The sequence below is a fragment of the Perognathus longimembris genome, chromosome 23, assembly GCF_023159225.1.
Source record: "Perognathus longimembris pacificus isolate PPM17 chromosome 23, ASM2315922v1, whole genome shotgun sequence".
In the NCBI taxonomy this organism is placed as follows: domain Eukaryota; kingdom Metazoa; phylum Chordata; class Mammalia; order Rodentia; family Heteromyidae; genus Perognathus; species Perognathus longimembris.
The window spans coordinates 16,181,876-16,200,962 of NC_063183.1; the positions used below are offsets into that span (position 1 = coordinate 16,181,876).

Genomic DNA, 19,087 nt, shown 5'->3' on the forward strand with positions numbered 1-19,087 from the left:
GATCCCCAGTACTGATGCCAGCCTATGAGCAGAGCACAGCCAGCCACAAACCAAAGCAGTCCAATGCCATGATCAGAACCCACAGACAGGAAGCCTCAAGAGAAATGAACCCACAGATTTTAGATTCTCAATCACCAGGCCCATGAATGTTCACTATGTTAAGGAAAGAAATAATGCAATTGGAAATATATGTAGATGAGAGAAAACCACATAGGATCTGGAGACAGAGGCACAGGTGAAAAGTGCCAAATACATTTACAGGTGTAATGTACATTACAAAGGTAATACAAAAGGTAAATGCATTACAACGGTAATGGCCAAGAATTGTTCCAAACCAATTAAAAGCTGGTTTTAGAACTCCAAGGAAGATAAAGAAAAAGGAATCTAGTATCCAGAAGCCACTGAACCCAAGCACAGATGCCCTTTCCAGTTGCTGAAGGCAATGGGGCAGCTAGAAGCTGGCACCTGCCTTAGCCCTACTGCATCCTGGCTCATCTGGATGTGGGCACTTGCTCCAGTACCAGCTGCTGTGGCATCCAGTGAGTGTGGTCCCACAAGATGTGATGCCAGCAGATATCCTAGCACACAGTAGACATATGTTAACTGGGGGATGAATGAGCCGGGGAGCAGTCATCAGCTGCAGTGGTTTTGGTGGTGGGAACTTGTTGAATAATGAAGCCGTTCTTAGACCAGCCAGCCCTTGTGGCTAGCTGTTGAGGGAAAGGCTCCAGGATGTACCACATTCTGGGCCCTATCTGACACCTCTAAGAGGTTTCCCGAGCCGGCCAAGTTTGTCCTGGATCTGCACTGGGGCACTGCTCAGAGTGCCTCAGCCACAGGGCCTGGTGGGCACTGTCTCCATGGACAATGTGCTGGAAGAGACAAGGGCTGAGCTTAGCAGTGGCAAATAGCAGCAGGAGGAGATTTTTCTCTGACCCTCTCCACCTCACCCTCACCTGGACTGTGTTCTAACCTAGGTGCGGCAGCGGATGGGCTACTGCCCCCAGTTTGATGCCCTGCTGGACCACATGACTGGCCGGGAGATGCTGGTCATGTACGCACGGCTCCGGGGCATTCCTGAGCGCCTCATCGACCCCTGTGTGGAGAACACACTGCGGGGCTTGCTTCTGGAGCCACATGCTAACAAACTAGTCAGGACGTACAGGTGGGACCCCTGTCTAGCCCCTGCCCCCGCGAGGAGAGGACTCAGGGACTCCCTTGGCATAAAGTGGGCTATGACAATAGGCTCAGTTAGTGGCTGGACTGTCTCCTTAGCTCCAAGTCAGTGAGAATTTGGAAACATGGCATGAGCTTCTCCAGGTCAGAGGACTCCTTGAAGATCCCTGCTACCTAGAGCTGAGACTAGCGGGGAGTGACAGCAGGGACCCTGTTAGCCCTTGGTGCAGGCAGATGGTATTCCTATCAGTGACATAGACCCACCACCTGAACACAGCTCTCCCCTATGCACAGCTATGTGTGGCATGCTTTCTAGGCTCACCAAACTCCTTTCTCTTACCTGGGGCACTCTGCAGTCACCAGGATGGGATCAGCGAGCCTATGCTAATTATCAGCCCTGTTTCTCTTCTCCCCCTCCCCCATCCTGTCAGTGGTGGTAACAAGCGAAAGCTGAGCACTGGCATTGCCCTCATTGGAGAGCCTGCAGTCATCTTCCTGGATGAGCCGTCCACTGGCATGGACCCTGTGGCCAGACGCCTGCTGTGGGACACTGTGGCCAGGGCCCGGGAGTCTGGCAAGGCCATCGTCATCACCTCCCACAGGTAGATCCTGGGTCTCTGGGTCAGTGGAAGAGCCAGGACAGGTGGCTGGGAAGCAGAAGGTGGGTAGTCAGGGGAGCAGAAGACCCATTAGCAGCTGGCACAGACGTGGCCAGGATATTCCCCAGGCTTTGCACAGGGGCCACACTGAGCATGGGAAGCAGGAATGGGCTGATCTAAGGGTCAACATCCTGTCAGCACGAGCCCTTCACCCCAGGGTGGGAGTCAGCCTGTCTCAGCCCCATATCAGACTTTTGTCCCTCTCCCCAGCATGGAGGAGTGTGAGGCCCTGTGCACGCGGCTGGCCATTATGGTGCAGGGTCAGTTCAAGTGTCTGGGCAGCCCGCAGCACCTCAAGAGCAAATTTGGCAGTGGCTACTCCCTGCAGGCCAAGGTCCACAGCGAAGGGCAGCAGGAGGCGCTGGAGGAATTCAAGGCATTTGTGGATCTGACCTTCCCAGGTATGAGCAGGGAAGGGGGACCTGGCAATCCTGTTGGGTGGCCCTTAGAACCTGTCTGGACCTTCCAAGTGCTGTCTGGAGAGTCTGTCCCACATGCCTAATCACCTAAAATAAGGACCATGGTCCCATACTCCCAGGCTGTCCTCAGCCTTCCAACCCAGCCATCACAAACACAGTCTCTCTTTGTGCAGGCAGCGTCCTAGAAGATGAGCACCAAGGTATGGTGCATTACCACCTACCTGGCCATGACCTCAGTTGGGCAAAGGTAAGTATATGCCTTGGACTCCTGTAAGGTGCTAGCAGGGACTAGGGGAATATCTTCTGGGGTCTCCCCCTTTTATAGTGAGCAGACTCCTTTCAGGATGAATTAACTCCTGTTTCTCCTCTAATAACCTAACATCTGTGAGTTTTGTGGATTTATATGTAAAATATTTGAGATTGGAAGAATTCATTACAAAAAAGGAAACTGGCTTAGAGAGGGCATTCATACTGGAAGCTGGAAGCAGGCCCAGTGGCAGCCTGGCCCCATGCCTGCTATCCTGGCACCAGAGGCACCCTCTCCCCAAGAGCACAGCTGTGCTCGTGGGGCCAACTTCTATCACCCTGGGGCAGGGCTGGGCGCTGGCGATGCCTCCAGGGCCACCAGCCTCTCACTGTAAAGGGCTTGCTGACCTAGCCCAAGAAGCCGAGCTCTGAGCTCTTACCAGTAGCTTTCCTGTCTCCCAAAGGTTTTTGGTATCCTGGAGAAAGCGAAGGAAAAATACGGAGTGGATGACTACTCATTAAGCCAGATCTCTCTGGAGCAAGTCTTCCTGAGCTTTGCCCACCTGCAGCCCCCCACTGCGGAGGAGGGGCGATGAGGAGCCTCCTGCTGCCTGCAGGGCACCAGGCAGGGACAGGATGAGCCAGCCAGTGCACTCTTGTGCATCCTCTCCCTCTGAGTTTCTCTTTTCTTTTTAATCACTCTTTTCTATGATGGACATGGAAAAAAATTGAGGTGGAAAGAATCATGCACAGAATGGACTGAGTGTGTCAGTGTCCTGACGTAGGAGTCAGCATGCGGATTTCCACCCCTGAAGGCAAACAAACGCTCAGGAACTCAGGAACTCACACTCCTAGATCCAGAACCTATTCGGTAGTGTGTGCTGCTGGCTGTTGGCTTTGGGTGGAGAGCTGCCCCAACTAGGACTACATCTGACCTGGAGGTGGAACTCCTCTGTGTGCTTACACCGAGAGGACTCAGAGATTTCCATGTGTCCACATGACACTACTCTCCTGGGGAGAAAAAAAAAAGGAATTCAGGCCTTTCAGGCTTCTGTGAATGGACAGAAAATTACAGACTACTATCAATGAAGGGACGACATCAGCGTGACTCTGTGCTGAGACTTTAGCTTTCAGCGCAGCCCCAGAAGCATCCTTGGAATTGATGCTCAGCTACACCAGGCCAAGCTGACCCCAGGCCAGAGGTCAATCTTTGTCATTGTCCAGAAGCAATCAGCACAGGAAGAGGTAGTGACTAGACTCAGAGCACAGGCCTCTTCCCCCAACTCTGCACCTTCAGGAAGTCACTTGTCATCTGCAGGACATCTGCAGCTGTCTCTTGCAGATTTACTAGACATAAGGTGACTCTAACCAAGAAATAAAGGTTGAGGGGATATGACCATAATTTTCAAGTCACATGTGCAATGGGGGAGGAGGTATCCTGGGGCCCAACCCTCCCACAATCCAACACAAGTCTTTTATACCAAATTTCAAACAAAAGTAGGAATTTGCTTTTCTCGGTAGGGAGAAAAACCACAGGACTTACTGCCATCAAGTTAAAGGCTTGTAAGACAAATGAAAAAGCTAGTGAGTCCAGTGCCCAACTGACAGCTCTGCCTGCAACCCAGAAAACTGTGGGTTGGTTGAAGCAGGAGGCTGCAGACCTGGGTGGGCAGGTCTAGCTGTGGCATTTCCAGAACGTTCTTCAGCATCAGCCCCTCTTCTTACTTATATACTACTTATGGTTTTCTAAAACTTCGTGATTTGAAATATCTGCATTTGGGCTGGAGATATGGCCTAGTGACAAGAGTGCTTGCCTCGTATATATGAGGCCCTGGGTTCAATTCCCCAGCACCACATATACAGAAAACGGCTAGAAGTGGCGCTGTGGCTCAAGTGGCAGAGTGCTAGCCTTGAGCAAAACAGAAGCCAGGGACAGTGCTCAGGCCCTGAGTCCAAGGCCCAGGACTGGCAAAAAAAAAAAAAAAAAAAAAAAGAAAGAAAGAAAGAAAAAGAAATATCTGCGTTTTACATTCCTTTAGAATCTGTTGTAGAAAAGCTTATTTTTATCACTTGGGCTCAGTTGAGACTTCAATTTTTTTCATCTTTCCCTGATAGGAAGGTTGCAGTTTCCAGCAGCACTCTCATTCTTCAAATTCTTCAAACTATCAACATTTAGTTCCATTTTATTTTGCTTGTTTTTGGTTTCTTTGCCAGTCCTGGGGTTTGAACTCAGGGCCTGAGCACTGTCCCTGGCTTCTTTTTGCTCAAGACTAGCACTCTGCCACTTGAGCCACAGCACCACTTCTGGCTTTTTCTATATATGTGGTGCTGAGGAATCGAACCCAGGGCTTCATGTACACAAGGTGAGCACTCTACCACTAGGCCATATTCCAAGCCCATTTAGTTCCATTTTGTAAAAGAAAAATAACTTAGGGGTAGCTGTGGCCTAAACACTGTTCAAGAAAACCAATCTGTGAGGCAGCCTAGTCTGGTCCCATGACTTGTCCACAGGCCTGCAACGAGGTCTAGGGCCAAAGCAGAGGCAGAAGACTGTGATGTTGCCTGGCTTGCACATTGAAATTGCCCTACAGCCTTGCCACAGGGGTACCTGAAGCTGATTGAGGTCCCTGTGGTTTAGGGATCTGCCATTCTTCTATTTTGATACTTTAAAAAAAAAGTGTGAGGAAAGGTGTTGAGGACTGAAGATAGTCTATATGAGGTACACACATCTGAAACCAGCCTGTCCCAGTGTGGGTGGAGACTGGTCATGCTCCCAAAGGCAGGCCAGAATAGACACCAGGGGCCTATGTGAGGATGCTCACAAGCAGGAAACTCTAAGCAAGATGATCTGAAGCTGTGTAGGGAAGGACGTGGACAGCCCAGGCTACAGCACAAGGACCAGGACTGACAGGCACCCGCAGCTTAGCTGCAAAGAATCTCGAAGATTCTTGGCATCTGTAGGAGCCTAAGCAGGAGCAACTGAAGAGTATATATAGTCCCCTAAGTCACCTTGAGGCCTGGCACTTGATCCTAGAGTGACATTGAAGGTGGAGCCAGGACTCCACTGGCTTTTTTTTTTTTTTTTAAGCAATGGCAATGACAGAAAGGAGCAGAGGATGCTCCCTTTCTGTCCATTCCTCTCCAGACTACCAGTGCCCAGGTAGCACTGGGGACACTGTACCTAAACAGCTGCCCACTCATCCCTAGGGACCCCAGCTCCACTCCAAATTCTAATAAGCCTCAGATTCTGCCTCCTTTGCTTCCCACAGCTTAGTCTAGTTCCCATAGGACAGACAGTAAGGTCTGTGGAACAGCCTACATGTTTTGACCCTTACTCCCATCTAGTCCAGCAGTGTGGCACAACCAAAACTGAAGAGGAGGGCTCCACAGAGGAGTGGAAAGCCCTGCTGTGGGCAGGACTGACACCAAACCCTCACTGCTTCACAGGTTTAAAGGGTGTGCCCTCCTTCCAGACAGAAGTAACAGATCAAGAAGAGCGCACATCCACAACCTTCTTGCTTCAAGTACAAGAAACACACATCACAAACAGATTAAAGAGAATTTATTTTTCAGCAATGCATGAGATCCAGAGAACATAGTGCAGGGCTTTGTCACTTCCAGCATCCGCCTACCTGTCCTGCCTGCCATCCCTCAAGGTCACCACCTTTCCAGGTCTGGAGTTGGCAGGGAGCATGGACTGGGAGGAGAGGAAGGCACACACAGATAATGATATTCACTTCTGTGTGTGGCATCACCCAGAACACATTCAGCTACACAGGTAGTGTAGTATGCTCAGCAATTCCCACAGAGGGCACAGCTCAGAGGGCAGCACAGAGGGCAGGTGGGTACCCCCTGCCTCCCTCCCCCACCAGCACTACCTAAGGTGACATGGTAGACCCAGTGTCCTTCTCACCTAATGTGACCTGGGCTCTGGGCAGTTGAATGGGAGCCCTTCCCTCCTTCACATATGGGGTTCTTAGGACCTGCTCCTGCCCGCCCCCCATTTCTAGCATCCAATGCCTCCAGGGTCGGAGAAGCTTCAGCCACCAAGCTGTAGTGTACACCAGGTCAGCCTCACTACTCAATAGTGCAGCCTGGCCCCAGGGTCATCCAGTGTCAGCTTATGACTGCATCTGGCCTTCGCTCACTGTCCTATGAGACCACCATGGGAGATGATGTCATCACCCTCATGACAGGAAAGGACGTGCATGTGACTTTGAGATGAAGATGAGCTCCAGCCCAGAGTTCATGCATCTCCAGAGGGCAGCCTGCACTGTGTAAGAGCCCAGAGGCACCTGATGGAGCGGCCTCAGGCTCTGCAAGTCAGCCACCCTCCTGATGCAAGCCCACAGCTAGAGGGACCTCCTGCAAGTACAGACTCTCCCAGCAAGCCTAGCTCACCTAAGCCAACTACCCAGTGATCCAAACCTATTCTGGCCATCCAAAGGAACGTAGCTGGTACCCCTTCACCTGCAACTCTCCTCAGGTACTTGGCCTTGGTGACTAGACTCTCAGCACACATCTTCTCTTAACTCGCCCCTGGTCACAAGTCATTTCCCTCTTCCACCTGGCAAGACTTCACCTGGCCTTAGCCCAGAGCTCAGTTTTCACCATTGGTAGAGATGTTTCTGGCATGGCTTACAAGATGCCTGTCCAAAGCTAACCTGATCTTCATGGCCCAGGGTGTCCCTAATCCTAGCAGTTTCCTAGGCTAACAATCTTTAAAGATGTATCTCAAAGACCATCAGACCCATGAAGGATGGTCTGTCTTAACCTGGCATGCTGTCAAAGCTAGATCAGCCCCAAATCACCAACAGGTGGCCTCGAGTGCTAGCAAAGAAAATGGGGCAGGACCCTGGCCAGGTCCCAGAGAATGCCTTGCATCATTCTGAGACATTGGTTAGCTACTGGTGCTCCTTTCAGCAAACCAGCAAACATGTTTTGTGTGTTTGTTTGAGACAAAGTCTTGCTAGGAAGCTAAGGCTGGCCTCAGAATCTTGAGTTCTGAGATTATAAGTGTATCATCGTACCCACACCCAAACATGTTTCTGTTCTTCAAAATGGCAAGAGCCAGGATGCTCAATTTCAAAGCTCAACAGCTAGTAGCTCGTTTGATTACAAAATTCTTTAATATTTGGAAAACTTGATCAGTGTCTGAATAAATCATGTTTTGGATTTAATATATGTTAAAAGCTTATATGCGGGCTGGGAATGTGGTCTAGTGGCAAGAGCACTTGCCTCTCATACATGAAGCCCTGGGTTCAATTTCCCAGCACCACATACATAAAAATGGCCAGAAGTGGCGCTGTGGCTCAAGTGGCAGAGTGCTAGCCTTGAGCAAGAAGAAGACCGAGACAGTACTCAGGCCCTGAGACCAAGGCCCAGGACTGGCCAAAAAAAAAAAAAAAGCTTATATGCATGCCAAATTAAATCACTTTGGGGCTGGGCTCTTAGCCCAGCAGGTTCTGTTCTCTTGCATGGGGATGGGGAGCACCAGAGTACACTCTTTCTTCTCCCCAGAACTGCCCTGGACACAGGCTCTTGATTTGAGGCCTTCAGGAGTATCTCTAATCACCAACCACTACCTCCTCAGAGAACTCCACTTACCTGTTGGCTTGACAACCAAAGCCATCTCAGTTCCATTACAGAGGTCCCAGGGCCCCTCCTCTACAAACAGGGATAGGCTGAAGGCCCCAGAGGGCTGCCCTTCTTATCCACTTAGCTAATTCATGCCTGGCTGAAGCAGATGGAAATTTATTCTAAATGCCTCACACATCAATTCTAAGTCCAAAAAGGGAAAACAGGTCATCATGACTGGGCCCAGGAACCAACTGGGGTCTCCACTGAAGACTCTGGAAGTAGGTTAGTGCTTTCAACTGTTCTGTGCTTCCTTACTTTACCCTTCCACTCACTCCATCCCTTTGGGATCATCTATCTGCATCTTGGTCTCCTTCCTGTCCCTCACTTGCAACACATACTCCTTCTCTAAATGACTGATTCATTCCTCCAAAACACTGGCTTGGATCTTTTTTTTTTTTTTTTGCCAGTCCTGGGCCTTGAAACTCAGGGCCTGAGCACTGTCCCTGGCTCCTTTTTGCTCAAGGCTAGCACTCTGCCACTTGAGCCACAGCGCCACTTCTGGCCGTTTTCTGTATATGTGGTGCTGGGGAATCGAACCCAGGTCCTCATGTATACAAGGCAAGCAACTCTTGCCACTAGGCCATATCCCCAGCCCGTTTTTTTTTTGTTGTTGTTGTTGTTTTTGGTTTTTGCCAGTCCTGGGGCTTGAACTCAGGACTTAGGCACTGGCTAGCACTCTACCACTTGAGCCACAGCACCACTTCTGGCTATTGCTGTTTATGTGGTACTGAGGAATCGAACCCAGGGCTTCATGCATGCTAGGCGAGCACTCTACCACTAGGCCACATTTCCAGCCCCTGGCTTGGACCTTTTTTCCCTTGATGTCTCAAACCGGTCCGGACCACAACAGTGGCTGAGCGCACCTCCGTTCCTTCCATAAATAATCACAACCAAAGGAATGCCAGCCACAGAGGTTCGTAACGGGGGGGGGGGGAACCACAGTGAACAACACTGGTGATATAACTCTGGCGCCTCCTGCCTTCACCTGGTCTTTGCGGGCGACCCTGTCAGTGATCCCCTGCAAATTCCGTTGAAGTGGAGTCTCCGCACTGCATCTACCACATCTTCCTGGTGTCGCCACCGCCGAACTGCACCCCCGTAGATGCTCTCCCGTGAGCCGGGGTGCTGTGTTCCCTTTCCTTCTTCCGGGGAGACTGGACGCCTTTCACCTGCTACCCGGCGCGCCCTTCCTCAAGTTCTTGCTGGTTGTACCGGCCGCCTTCGGCGACCAGCCGGCCGAGTTCTGCTGGCAAAGTGCATTACGAGGGTCTTGACCGCACAAACAACTCCCGTCCAGGCCCAAACCTCTGAAGTGGCTTCCTTCGCAACTTTAGCCCGGCTGCACGCCCGCCACCCTGCCATAGGGCTGGGCTAAGGCCTGAGGTGGGCCCCGTGCGCACGGGCGACACGGAGGGGGTCTCGCGTTCACCCGCTCCGTCCCGGCGGCCCGCGAGGTACCCACACGGGCGGCGCCCATCCGCCAGCTCCAGGATGTGTCCTCTCTCGTTCTGGGAAACCCTAGATGCTTCTTCACGGAGAAAACCGCCCACACCCCACTTCCCACACTAATGGAGTCGACGCGCACTGAACAAACAACAAACCACCACGGTCCACCAACGCTCCGTCGCTCCCGCCCATTGGCTAACGCGATGCGTCATCACTGCGCGCCGGATGGCGGCGCCTTCCCGCTCCTGAACTCTGACGTCAGAACCGCGCCGGCCTCAGCGACTAAGAGCGGGAGGAGGTGGTGGCGGCGGGAAGATGTAAGTTGGGGGAGGAATCCGACCGCATCCAAGCTTCTGGGGACCCATGTCAGGCCTAGTGGGGCGAATCATGGGGCAGGCTCGGTCTGCGATCCCGTGGTGTAGCGGCAGGCTTGGCGGTGGATCGTGGGGCCCGAAGAGAAACAATGTGGCCCAGGGAGGGTGGAGTGGGAGGCGTCGAGGCCGCGGCCCGGAAGTGGTCGGTACTGCCGCGGACGGAAGGACGACCTGTCCTGCGTCCGCCTTGGGGCGACCCAGCGAGGTCTGTGGCCCTTGGGGCGGCTCGGAGTGTGGCCTCTATCCTCAGGGTTCCCGGCTGAGCGGGAGACCTGGTTCCTTCTCGACGGGGTCTCTCATGGAGAGTAGTGAGTGAATGAACGAGGACCGGGGGCGAGCGGGTGGGTGGTATGCAGTTGCTTTGTGGGACCGTCTGGCTGGCCGGAACTCGCCCTATCGGAGTGGTTAATCCAAACGTGAACTCCACCAACGTTTACTGATTCTTGGTGCTAAGCTTTCGGGATCAGGCCCAGCCAGTGTGGACCAAACACAATGATTGAGCTCAAATGGAAAGAAAATGGTTTTGGTAGATCGCAGAGAGACGTGGAGTAAGCTTGTTTGGGCCCTTACTTTTTTGCATGCATTGTATCTGAAATGTACTTTTACGTGGGGAGGGTGCTCTGAAGATTTTCACTGAAACACCATCTGCTCAAGATTTAACTAATTGTGTTCTCCTCTCTCTGGCTGTTGGACGCGCACCTTTCCGGAGGATGGGGGAGGTAACCAAGGTCCTGAGCTGTTACCTGAACTTGTGTGAACACAGAACCTCAACCTTTGCTTTCTAGCACTCGACCCATCCAGCAAAGCGTTCATTTATTCTGTGGTTCTTAATTTTTTTAACTGCTTAAGAATAACTATTAGTGATTGTTTCATAAAGTACATTGGGACACATTGGGGCGAGGGGGGTTTGCTGGAGTCTTAAGTAATCTCTACTCTAGAGCTGTTTGGTAAGGTAGTCATTTTAAAAGTAAATTTTTTATCAACAAATGTTTATATTGAGGTTCTTGGGATTTCACTCAGAAGAGGAAAAGCACTTGCCTAGCAAGCATGAGGCCCTGGGTTCGATCCCCAGCTCCACGTTCTTTATATTGCTATATTACACAATTTTTTGGGAGTAATACGTCATGTAAAAATTGGTGGTGGGGTGCTTATCTAGCATGTATGATGTCCTGGGCTTCATTTCTCTGGTACTACAAAAAAAAATGTTAATTTGGCCCATTGTGTCATGTGGCCTCAAGGAACTTGAGATTGTGCTTATTTTGCTCATTTTCTATTGGACAGAGAACAGAGCTGTTCTGAGGGGTTTTAAAGCGGGCTGTTCCAGGAAATCTTATAACTAAAGATGAGTGGGTATAGGTAAAAACCTTTCAGACTTGGGAAAGCAATCTTGTCTTAACGCTGATAGCATTTACTAAATGCTCCATTGATGACTATAAGGTGGGAACAGTAATTGCCACCATACTTCTAATGGGAAGCCTGGGAAGATGAAATACATGCCTGGGGTCACACAGCAAAGCGTGCTGACACTAGGCTCTCAGCCACTGAATTATGACCACTGGTTGTCCAAGCACAGTCAGTGCTGCCTGGTGAGTGTTTGTAGTATGTTACTATTTTATAACAAAACTATGAAAAGATTTTACAGCCCTGGAAAGGAACAGAAAGGTGATATTCTGACCTCTTCTACTAATTTGTCCAAAGCTAGCAGCAATTCTTTCTTGGCTCAGAACTTTTTTTTTTTCTCTTTCTCTCTCTTCATCCTGGAGCTTATAAACTCTGGGCTTGGGTGTTGTCCCTGACCTCTTCAGCTAAAGGCTAGTGCTCTACCACAGTGCCACTTCCTGTTTTCTGGTAGTTCATTGGAGATGAGTTTTGCACTTTCCTGCCCCAGCTGGCTTTGAACTTCGATCCTCAGATCTTAGCCTCCTCAGTAGTTAGGATTACAGGCATGAGCCACGGGAACCCAGCATATCAGAACATTTTGAAGCACTCCTACCTATGTGCTAGTGGGACCCCCAGTGATTTGCTATGTCTACCTTAAATAGGGCTAGGTGTAGAGGATTGATGTACCTCACTAACTGGAAATAGTGAAGGAAGTGGGCCCTGAAAATAGGACAAATGAGAAATCATTTTAGTGAAGTTGGTCACCATTATCAAGTACTTGGTTCAGATCAAACACCTTGCTAAGCAGATAATAGGCAAGACATTGCCCAATCCACTCTCTGCTCCCCTCCCCAAGATCACAAAAGGTTGAAAGAATGGACATTGTATAGTTTTGCTCATGTGACTTCACAAGTCATATTTCTGAATTTATCCTTTATGAACATAAATCTTAGTAATCTGTTTTTGCAAGCTTGCCTCTAGGTTTCTACATACCCAAAGTGTAGGTGATTAACAAATTAAGTTCTTTTTCACCATCCTGGTACCTTTTCTCTATGCTTGGGTATTAAATGCTCTGATGCTGTTGCTGGTCAGTTTCAAAGTGGTTTAAGAAGAGGTCTGATGCTGTCACACTTGTTAGGAATTTCTCTACTCTGTGGTGCTGTAACACTTTGGAAGGACAGTAGAGGGTTCGTAAATCAAACTTCTTAGGGGTGAGATCTAGAGTTGTACAACCTCACCACCTGAAGAATCTGACACTCCTATGCCTTAGGCATTTATTTTTGTGTGTTCTTTCCTCTACAAAAGACAAACAGGTGACTACCTACCTGCAGGGGAGGGAGGCTGGTTCACGGAAATGGTACATGGTGCTTGTCCCTGAGTGCGCACGCTCTGTGGATGGACACTTGGTTACTGTGTTCCCTTGCTACCTTTTGTGTCTTCAAATTTTTACAAGATGCATTTGTTGCCTTGCCAATTCGTTCATTCTTTATTTAAATCCTTTTATCTTGTTATCAGGCTGCTCTTTGGCGTAAATTGCAATCGATTAGGGATCGTTTCTCAGACTCAAGTTAGAAGTGAGAGTTCAGATAAGTGAGGCCGTCCTTGCTGCTTTGAACACCTCAGAAGGGGAGAATGGATTTATCAGGAGTGAAAAAGAAGAGCTTGCTAGGAGTCAAAGAAAATAATAAAAAGTCCAGCACTAGGTAATCCTTCTGTAAGATTTTTCTAGTGCTACTTTGGGGGTGCTTGCTGCTAGGAACCCTTAGAGAGGGGAGACTGAAAATGGTTTTGCATTCTACAGTCAGTGTCCTAAGCCACAGATCATTTTGTTCTGTGATCGCTTGGGATCTCTTGCCCTTTTGGACCCCTTTTGAGTTGTGTTGTCTCACAGTCTGTCAGGAGCATACAGCCTCACATTGTTCCTCACTATCCAGGGCTCCTTCTCCTACCAAACGTAAGGACCGCTCTGACGAGAAGTCGAAGGATCGCTCTAAAGATAAAGGGGCCACCAAGGATTCAAGTGAGAAGGACCGTGGCAGGGATAAGACTCGAAAGCGACGCAGTGCTTCTAGTGGAAGCAGCAGCACCAGGTGGGGCAGGTTATTAGGATGCTTTGCTTTATGGATCTGTTCTTGGGGGTTTTTTTCAGGGGAGGGATCAGTCATGGGGTTTGAACTCAGGGTTTGGGCATGGTCCCTGAGTGCTTTTGTTCAAGGCTAGTACTCTACCATTTAAGCTACCATGTTAAGTGCCACATTGGGTTTTGTGATGGTTAATTGGAGATGTGTCTCAAAGATTTTCCTGTCTGGCCTGGCTTCAAACTGATTCTCAGATCTCAGCCTTCTGAGTAGCAAGGATTACAGGCATGAGCCACCAGCACCTGACTCTGTTGTTTTTGAGATGTACCTTGATCCAAAATTGTGATTTGGTCTGGCCTAGAGCTCATTCTTTAATAGTTGAGAACCAAGCCAAGGTGGTGGTTCAGATCTTTGCCAAGCTTCTCCTTTACCTTCCTACAGCAGCTGGTCTTTCCGTCCCACACTGCACAGTGCTATAGCTTCCCATAGGAGGGAACAATCTCCCCAGTGGGGAGAAAGCATTGTGACCTAGCAGTACCTGGACAGCAGTATCCTCTTCTAGGGAGCCTGCTGTGGAGAAATACAGCTTCTGCCTGGCATCACTGTTACCTACCCCACCCCTGTCTTGCCCTCAGGTCTCGGTCCAGCTCAACCTCCAGCTCCGGCTCTAGCACCAGCACAGGCTCAAGCAGTGGTTCCAGCTCTTCCTCTGCATCCAGCAGATCAGGAAGCTCCAGCACATCCCGAAGCTCCAGTTCCAGCAGTTCCTCTGGCTCCCCCAGCCCTTCTCGGCGCAGGCACGACAACAGACGGCGCTCTCGTTCCAAGTGAGTCCATGTCAGCAGGTTGGGACTGCATGTACAGGGATTATCAGAAAAGGAGATCTCAGACAATAGAGTGCATAAACTCTTCCCTGTGAAATATGTTACAGAAGACAAGCAGATAGTATCCCACTAAACCAGAGTCTGTCCTAACCCCTGTTAACCGTGACCCACCCCCTTGAGTACCGAGCACTAAAATACTCAATTGACAAAAATTGCTTCTGACATTTTGTTTTCTGTCAGATCCAAACCACCTAAAAGAGATGAAAAGGAGCGGAAAAGGCGGAGCCCTTCCCCCAAGCCCACCAAGGTGCACATCGGGCGGCTCACCAGGAATGTGACCAAGGTAAGGGGCACAGCATCCATAGCAGTGAGTTACTGTGCCTGGAGACCCTTGTAGCACATGGTTTAACAGGAGCACTGGTTAACCATTTTAACAGACTATCATGTGTGTCTGTGGGACTTAACCCAGAATAGCTCTTGTCAGATAGCAGAACCTTTTATTTATTTATTTATTTTTGCCAGTCCTGAGGCTTGAACTCAGTGCCTAGGCACTGTCCCTGAGCTTTTGATCAAGGCTAGCACTCTAGCCACAGTGCCACTTCTGGCCATTTCTGTTTATGTGGTAATGAAATCAAACCTAGGGCTTTATGCAGGCTAGGCAAGCAGTCTACCACTAAGCCACATTCCCAGCTCCTAGCAGAACCTTTTTACACTGGGGTTTTACTTGTATTGTAAATTTGCTTTGACTCTTAAATTTATGTGGCCCGCTGTCGGCTCATGCCTGTAATCTTAGCTACTCAGGAGACTTGAGATCTGAGGATCACAGGTCAAAGCCAGCTAGAGCATGAAAGTCCATGAGACTCATTGCCAATGAACCACCAGAAAACTGGAAGTGGCACTGTGGCTCAGGAGGTAGAGTGCTAGCCTTGAGCAAAAAGAAGCCAGGATCAGTGCTCAGGCCCTGAGTCCAAGCCCTAGGACTGGCAAAAAAGAAAAAGAATGAGGCTGTGAGTTCAGTCAAGCCTTGAAGCCTTAGTACTTGGCTGAAAAAGAAAACAAGTATTAATATAACCATTTTTTCCCCTGTAGGATCATATTATGGAGATATTTTCCACCTATGGGAAAATTAAAATGATTGACATGCCTGTAGAGAGAATGCACCCTCACCTGTCCAAAGGCTACGCGTATGTGGAGTTTGAGAATCCAGATGAGGCCGAGAAGGCGCTGAAACACATGGATGGAGGTGGGTGTACCCTTCACCTCTTGCCTCTGCTTGAGGGGCCTGTGCCTGTAGTTTAAGCTGATTTCCAACTCTGCTCCATGAGTCTCACTGGAGCTCTTTAAGGATTTATTTGGGTTTCCAGTTTTTATTCTTGAAAGAAATACAGCAAATATGAATATGTTAACACTTTAGGAAATTTCAGTCTGTTGAAGCTGGGCTGGGATGTGGCTTAGTAGTAGAATGCTTGCCTAGCATGCATGAAGCCCTGGGTTTGATTCCTCAGTACCACATAAACAGAAAAGGCTGAAAGTGGTGCTGTGGCTCAAGTGGCAGAGTGCTAGACTTGAGCAAAAGGAAGCCAGGGACAGTGCTCAGGCTATGAGTTCCAAGCCCCAGGACTGGCAAAAAAAAAAAGTTGGGGAGCTTAAGCCCAAGTTGGCCAACAGCCAGAGCCAGCTCAAATGTGGAATTTCATGGCACCAACTACATGAAATAGTATTGATAAGTGCAAGTCTGGCAAGCTGCCAGTCAAGACCAACCCTTCTTCAGAGTCTACTTCATTGCCCCAGAGGCCTTTGACCAAGTTGGTTCTTCCCTAGCATTCTTTTATATTTATTTATATTTTTTTTGCCAGTCTTGGGGCTTGAACTCAGGGCCTGAGCACTGTCCCTGGCTTCCTTTTGCTCAAGGTTAGCACTCTGCCACTTGAGCCACTGTGCCACTTCTGGCCATTTTCTGTACATGTGGTGCTGGGGACTTGAACCCAGGGCTTCATGTGTATGAGTCAAGCACTCTTGCCACTAGGCCACATCCCCAGCCCCCTAGCATTCTTTTTTTTTTTTTTTTTTTGCCAGTCCTGGGCTTGGACTCAGGGCCTGAGCACTGTCCCTGGCTTCTTTTTGCTCAAGGCTAGCACTCTGCCACTTGAGCCACAGCGCCACTTCTGGCTATTTTCTGTATATGTGGTACTGGGGAATTGAACCCAGGGCCTCATGTATACGAGGCAAGCCATAAAGCCATATCCCCAGCCCCCCCCCCCCCCCAGCATTCTTAAATCTTTCTCCCCCTCCCCTTTTTTTTAAACCAGTCCTGAGGCTTGACCTCAGGGCCTAGGTGCTGTTCCTGAGCCTCTTTGTGCTCAAGGCTAGTGCTTTACCGCTAGAGCCACTGTGCCACTTCTGGCTTTTTCTGAGTAGTTTATTGGAGATCAGAGTCTCATGGACTTTGTTGCCTGGCTGGCTTCTGAAGTGTATTCCTCAGATCTTAGCCTCCTGAGTGGCTAAGATTATAGGCATGAGCCACTAGCTACTAGCACTGGCTTTCCCTTCCATTTTGTAGGTATCCATTCATCTCAGTACTGTAGAAACCTAGTAAGGGAAATCAGTCAAATCAGTCATCCCACCTCAAGCTTCATGCCCATCACTTGTTTCATTGCTAGCTTGAAGGTTCCAGCACTTCTGTTAGGTCTTTATTTAGGTGAATCTTCCTGGGGAGCTGTCTCTATACAGAAATGAATATCCCCTTTGAGATTCATGCCCCTATTTTTCCCTGTGGCTGTTGCTGGGACTGCTGTGGGATGTCGTCCCCAGGCCTATCTTGTTTGTGATGGCATGCCCTGCATTTTCCTTCATGCCTAGTCAAGTTTGGTGATGTTTATACTCTATGACTTGTGTCCTTTTTCACTAGGTCAAATCGATGGCCAGGAAATCACAGCTACTGCGGTGCTGGCCCCTTGGCCGAGGCCACCCCCTCGGCGCTTCAGTCCTCCCAGGAGAATGCTCCCACCACCTCCCATGTGGCGCAGGTCACCCCCACGGATGAGGAGGAGGTGAGTACCTACACCTACCAGACCAGTTGGTTTGACTTAGAAATCTTTTGTGACTGGGATGGCCTGAGACCTTTAATTCAATGTTTTTTGCCTTCCACTGTTGCTGGAAGGAAGTAGGAAAAGGGCATGTCAATTTTGTAGCTCTGCAAGCTTGCCCAGGACAGGACAAGGGCAAGGGTGTCAAAATGCCAGGCAATTGGGACCACAGGTCCAGAGATTGCATCAGCACTGAGAGCCTTAATAGCTTAGGACACAGGTTCCATCAAAACAGCACTCCTGTCCCTAGTGTTGAAAAGTAACATGTGACAATTCTAGGGGGAAAAAAACAAGCCCACATGTCCTCCCAGAGCTTGCTGATGGGGCTTTGGCTTGTGACATTCTGACTGGCTGCTTTTCTTCCTGCAGGTCACGCTCCCCGAGGCGCAGATCCCCTGTGCGCCGGAGGTCACGTTCTCCTGGCCGCCGTCGCCACAGGAGCCGCTCCAGCTCCAACTCCTCCCGATAAGCAGGGCCCCTGGCACTTGCCCCTGCAATTTGTGCCCACCCAGCCAAGATCTGTCACTTCACTAGCCAAAGGAGGGTCTGTAAGAAAGGATACCTCACTGGGGGGGGGGGGGGGGCAGGCTTGGAAGGCAGCAGATGAAACATTTCTTCTGTAGGCGAGTTCTGGCTGCCAAAGTGCTGTGGGTTTGGGGTTCTGTTCATAAGGTGCCCTGTAGTTTTCTGGCTAGAAAGTTCACCCCTTCTCTGTTTTGAGTATTTGGTGCGGGGCCAACAGACAAGCCTCTAGCTGGCAATGCTCCCAGCCTTGCCACAGGGTACTGGGGCAGTCTGGCAACCTGGTCATGCCCTTGCTGTCCCTGCACATCAACGTGCAGGAAAAAGGGACCAAGCTGTTGTTCCTGTTTGGGCTGGCCCTTGCCCCCCTCCCCAGTCCTCTCCCGCCCATGTTATTTACCATAAATGGGTTTTTTTTTCCTTGTCCTCCTTACTCTGAAGTTGGTGAGCAGTTGAGCCAGCTCTGCAGGGTCATCAGAGCCCGCCCCACCCTACTTTGCCTTCCCTGGTGGTCTTGCAGGTTTGCCTTGGCAACATGTACATTGCTTTTTTTTTTCTTCTATTGTACAGTCAGTACTATAAAATTTGAGTTTTGTAACTTTGTAGCATTTTAGGTATGGTTGTGTTTGTACTTCGTTGTGTAGAATAAAAATTGTATTGAATAAACCTAGGATTGGAATGCAAATAGTACCAGTCTCGTTGCCTTTCTCTAGAACAGCTTAGTTGATCATGATTCTGTGCCTGTCCAACCAAGACCTGAATTCTTGTTTCATTTACAATGTGACACCTCCGAAGTCTCTTGGGAGATGTGGGGTTTGTGCACCTGGAGAATGCACCTGTGGGTGACAGCAGATGACATACTTTCACTGAATGTCTTCCCAGAATCTTCAGATTATGCTTGAAACTTCTGTGGCTATAAGTAGCTATTGGAAGCTGGGTGTGGTGCTCATACCTGTAATCCTAGCTACTCAGGAGACAGAACTGGAGCATCATGGTTCAAAACTTGCCCAAACAGAAAACATCATGGGTCTTTCTAGTTCTTAGCCAAAAGCTGTGCTGGATGCATGGCTCAAATGGTAGAGTGACAACTTTTGTTTTCTACTGTCAGTTTACTACCAGGTGGTTTCTATAGCTTCAAAGTCTTCCTCAGAATTAAGACCAAAAAAGTTCCAAGTTTAAAACTAGATCACTTGGCCCTTTTTCTTGTCTCCTCCCAGTTCAAAACGCTTGCATCTCT

General features: G+C 49.6%; 2 protein-coding genes and 1 long non-coding RNA gene across 11 annotated transcripts in view; 2 read left to right on the forward strand and 1 right to left on the reverse strand.

Annotated features, from left to right (window-relative positions):
- The window catches only part of LOC125340644 (phospholipid-transporting ATPase ABCA3), a 44,485-nt gene extending 40,213 nt beyond the window's left edge, over positions 1-4,272 (forward strand). For all 6 annotated transcript variants that reach the window (XM_048332397.1, XM_048332396.1, XM_048332398.1 and 3 more), the window contains 5 exons: positions 978-1,165; positions 1,608-1,778; positions 2,046-2,236; positions 2,428-2,501; positions 2,965-4,272. In XM_048332397.1, the coding sequence (XP_048188354.1) occupies positions 978-1,165; positions 1,608-1,778; positions 2,046-2,236; positions 2,428-2,501; positions 2,965-3,096 (756 nt within the window). In that variant the 3' untranslated portion in view covers positions 3,097-4,272. The remainder of the gene's footprint in view (positions 1-977; positions 1,166-1,607; positions 1,779-2,045; positions 2,237-2,427; positions 2,502-2,964) is intronic.
- Positions 4,273-7,910: 3,638 nt separating this feature from the next.
- LOC125340799 lies at positions 7,911-9,659 on the reverse strand. The gene is made up of 3 exons (XR_007208819.1): positions 9,603-9,659; positions 8,949-9,506; positions 7,911-8,525 (listed from the first exon to the last, which is right to left on the reverse strand). It is a non-coding gene; the product is annotated as an uncharacterized LOC125340799 (long non-coding RNA).
- A 181-nt stretch (positions 9,660-9,840) lies between these two features.
- Rnps1 (RNA binding protein with serine rich domain 1) lies at positions 9,841-17,956 on the forward strand. Of its 4 annotated transcripts, none has more exons than XM_048333327.1 (8): positions 9,841-9,903; positions 12,856-13,043; positions 13,275-13,430; positions 14,054-14,245; positions 14,483-14,585; positions 15,332-15,485; positions 17,151-17,292; positions 17,698-17,956. In XM_048333327.1, exons 2-8 carry the CDS (start codon positions 12,973-12,975, stop codon positions 17,795-17,797), a joined length of 918 nt encoding a protein of 305 aa, XP_048189284.1. In that variant the 5' UTR covers positions 9,841-9,903; positions 12,856-12,972; the 3' UTR covers positions 17,798-17,956. The 4 variants fall into 4 exon arrangements, with proteins under 4 accessions (XP_048189284.1, XP_048189286.1, XP_048189285.1 ...); XM_048333328.1 differs by lacking the exon at positions 9,841-9,903 and adding an exon at positions 9,948-10,165; XM_048333326.1 differs by lacking the exon at positions 9,841-9,903 and adding an exon at positions 10,103-10,268.
- Positions 17,957-19,087: the final 1,131 nt, after the last annotated feature.